The sequence below is a fragment of the Myotis lucifugus genome, unplaced genomic scaffold, assembly GCF_000147115.1.
Source record: "Myotis lucifugus unplaced genomic scaffold, Myoluc2.0 scaffold_6460, whole genome shotgun sequence".
Lineage (NCBI taxonomy): Eukaryota > Metazoa > Chordata > Mammalia > Chiroptera > Vespertilionidae > Myotis > Myotis lucifugus.
The window spans coordinates 3656-6893 of record NW_005877508.1 but is presented as its reverse complement, the minus strand read 5'-3'; the positions used below and the strand labels follow the sequence as shown (position 1 = coordinate 6893).

Below are 3238 nucleotides of genomic sequence, written 5' to 3'. Positions count from 1 at the left end.
GCATTAATAAAATCCTTTTTTATTCTCTTGAGCAATGATAGTATATTCCTTTGAGCAGTATTTTGAAGCAAAATAAAAAATTGATATGTATCTACAATGCTAATCCTGTTATTATAAAGCAACTGATCATCAAACGGTGACTTAAGTTATTCCCAAGTCAATCTGATCTCACCTGGGCTCAGAATAAGGTCTCAGATGGCCTCACTCACAGGTTTGGCATGTGTTTGGGGTAATGGGAGCAATGGGACCCCATTCCCAAACACGTAGCATATAGCTGAGGCTTTTTCACATGGCATTTGAATTCCAAAAAATTCTAGGGAGTAAAAATCAAAAGGTAAAACAAAACCATGTACTTTACAAGCCTCTGCATGCACAACATTTGCTAATGGGAATGATTAGGATTACTGTGGGGATTTTTGGTGTGTTTTTTGTTTTGTTTGTTTATTTTTTGTAGCCTTCTGCTTCATTTCAGTTTTTTTTTCTGATTACCTTGTAAAATACAAATGTTTATCCAATTAACTTGGCTTGTTCCCCATTACTATGTTAAAGATGCATTATAAATCAAATGAATAAGAATGTATTGAGGAGGTGTTATATTTAGAGCACTGCACTAGGTGATAGGGGAGGTTAAAAAGGGGCCCCTCCATGACTCAATTAGTCTAAACTAGGGTGGTCTCCCTGACCAGATCAGTGTCTTTACAGGTAGGGCAGGTTTTATTTTTTATTTTTTATTTTTTATTTTTTTTAAACTTAAAATATTAAAATTTAATAGTAAATATCTATAAACTCAGAACTTTAAAGTTACATATATACATTTTAAAAAGTATTTTCCTAAGGCCTGTCTGCAAAAATGGTCTAGAAACGACATCTCAGCATCCGCATTCCTAGATCCCAGACATTGGTCTCTAAGTACCACCCCCACCAGAGGGAACAGTGGTCTCTGACAGGAACGACTCCTGCCACAGAGCTGGGAGCCCAGGCCAGGTCAGTGTCGAAAGGTACCAGGTCTCGTTTGGAGGACTGACAGCTGCCCAGAGGCTCCGGTGAGAAAGGCTCCCTGCTGCCACGCCCCTTGGGGCGGTGCTGTCATTGGGCTCCACATCAGAACCAAGGCCTGGACGGACTCCAGCTGTCTCTGTGGGGACTAAACTGGCACTGGGAGCCGGCGGTGTAGATGCCGACCACCCCTCGTGGTCCTGCCCCCGCCCCCCTGCACTGGCGAACCCCGGGAGCCTGTGATGGATTTGGGTGACCCGAGTCCACAGCATCTACAGTCACTTGGCACCTGGGGTTGGGATTATGGGTTATGGGGTTGGCCCGCGGTTGTCTCAGCCTGGACCTGTGTGTGCAGAACGGCTGAGGGTGATGCTAGGCTCGGGAACGGTGCCGGGTGTGACTGGCTGGGACTCAACCAGGCACTGGCCCCTTCTATGGCAGCTCGGCACAGGCGATGTCCCCTGGACAAGGGCCTGGCAGGTGATCTCATGTGAAAGACTGGTCTTCAGGGAGGAAAAAATGAGAGCAGAGAGTGGAGCCCTTTCCGAACTCAGGAGCTGGTGCACCAGGCTGTGTCCGGGGGGGCATCCAGGGAAAGGACTGATTTGGGGACCCCCCTCCCCCTCCCCCCCACCCAGTGCAGGAACCCTAGTCTCTCAAAGGCAGGTCTCTGGCTTCTTCCTGGGAGGGAGATGGGCTGACTGAGGCCCCTGCTGCTGCCGCTTCTTTATCGCCCTGTAGGCCTGCACAGCCCGCTCTCTCTCCTCCACCACGATCCGCTGTCGGGCCATGGAGGCGGGTGGGGGCTGGGACACACCGCCAGGGTTCAAAAGCATCGCCAGCATCAGGGATTTCTTGCCAGGCTGGCCGGTGCTCACGCTCTTCCTGGGCTTGGCGGTCAGTTCAGGGGGCTGCAGGGCGACCTCACCAAACTTCACGGTGTCTCGGAGCAGCTCCTGCTCCAGCCTCTCCGCTGCCTTTTCCTGTCTTTTCTTCCGGACTTTATCCCGCCGCCGCTTCTGGAACGTTTTCTTCCCCTCGGACTTCTTCTTGGGAGCCACCTGCGCCTCGGGCTGCTGGTCGGCCTGGTTTTTGCTGAGGAACAGCACGTGCTGGGCCTCCTGCTCCATGCGCTGGATGTAGGCACCGTCGGACTCCCACTTCTTCCGCTTGAACTTGGGGACCGCGATGTCTGGGTCCACTCCCCTCGCCTCCTTCTCCAGCGTCTTTCTGAAGGCCGCCTGGGCCTCTTTCTTCCTCCTCTTGTTACTGACGGAGTTTTTCATTTCCTGGCGGCTCCTCATAATCTCCCGGAGACGGAAAGGGATTTCCTGTTCATCCTGGTTCTTGGGCTTGCAATTCACTCTCTTCTTCTCTTGGCTCCGCGGCCTGGGCCACTGCGCCGACTGCTTCCCCAGCAGCTGCTGCCGCCGCCCCTGCGGCCGCTCCGGGCCCCCAGGCCTCCCTGTCCTCGGGGGGCCCGCTGCTCGGAGCCTGGCTCCCGCCATCTGAGGGCAGGTTTTATAAGAGAGAACCACTACACTGCTATTTTTTTTTTTCAGAACTGGAAGATCATTGCTTAGAGAAGGGGCAAAGCAACATCATGTTGACAACCCAGTTCTACAAATCCAGGGCTGCTGCTAAAGGCAGGGCGAGGCTGGGGTCAGCAAAAAAGAAATGCCCTACCTGTGGCCTCCCCTTCACTCTTATATTTCTCAAACATTTAACATTTAATGGCCATGAGAAGAAACTGATTTTCTATTAGAATATCTTTATCTTGCTCGTTGGTGTTGCTCAGTGGATTGAGAGTGGTCTCATGCACCGAGAGAGGTCCCAGGTTTGATGTCCAGTCAAGGCACATGCCCAGGTTCCAGGCATGCAGAAGACAGCTGGATCCATGATTCTATCTCTTTTTTTCCTCTCCCTTTCTCTCACTCTAACATCAATAAAACATATTTTAAAAAGAATATATTTATCAAAATATGAGGAATTTATATGCTCATCTAGTGAAACATGACCGTTTAATTTATTGAGTTGCCTTCATTGCATTCTTTTTTCATTGCTTATAAATTGATAGTGTTCATCACTGATACTCTACATGATGTCTAAACATTGAAATCCTTTATAAAATGGAGGAGGTATGAAAATGCACTCAGAAGTATAGTATAAATAAAAACGATGGAGTCCGTGTGGTAACTTAGTATATAGAATAGAGATTTGATCCCCTAGTTGCAATCTGAGT

At 49.3% G+C, this 3238-nt stretch overlaps 1 protein-coding gene across 1 annotated transcript; it reads right to left on the bottom strand.

Moving 5' to 3' along the window:
• Nucleotides 1–970: 970 nt before the first annotated feature.
• On the bottom strand, nucleotides 971–2504 carry CCDC137 (coiled-coil domain containing 137). Its single transcript, XM_006109153.3, has one exon. It carries the CDS (start codon nucleotides 2502–2504, stop codon nucleotides 1653–1655), a length of 852 nt encoding a protein of 283 aa, XP_006109215.1. The 3' UTR covers nucleotides 971–1652.
• Between the last annotated feature and the right edge of the window lie 734 nt (nucleotides 2505–3238).

Bases quoted from the DNA above. Each gene is read 5' to 3' on its own strand.
- CCDC137 (XM_006109153.3), bottom strand. From the start codon at position 2,504: ATGGCGGGAGCCAGGCTCCGAGCAGCGGGCCCCCCGAGGACAGGGAGG.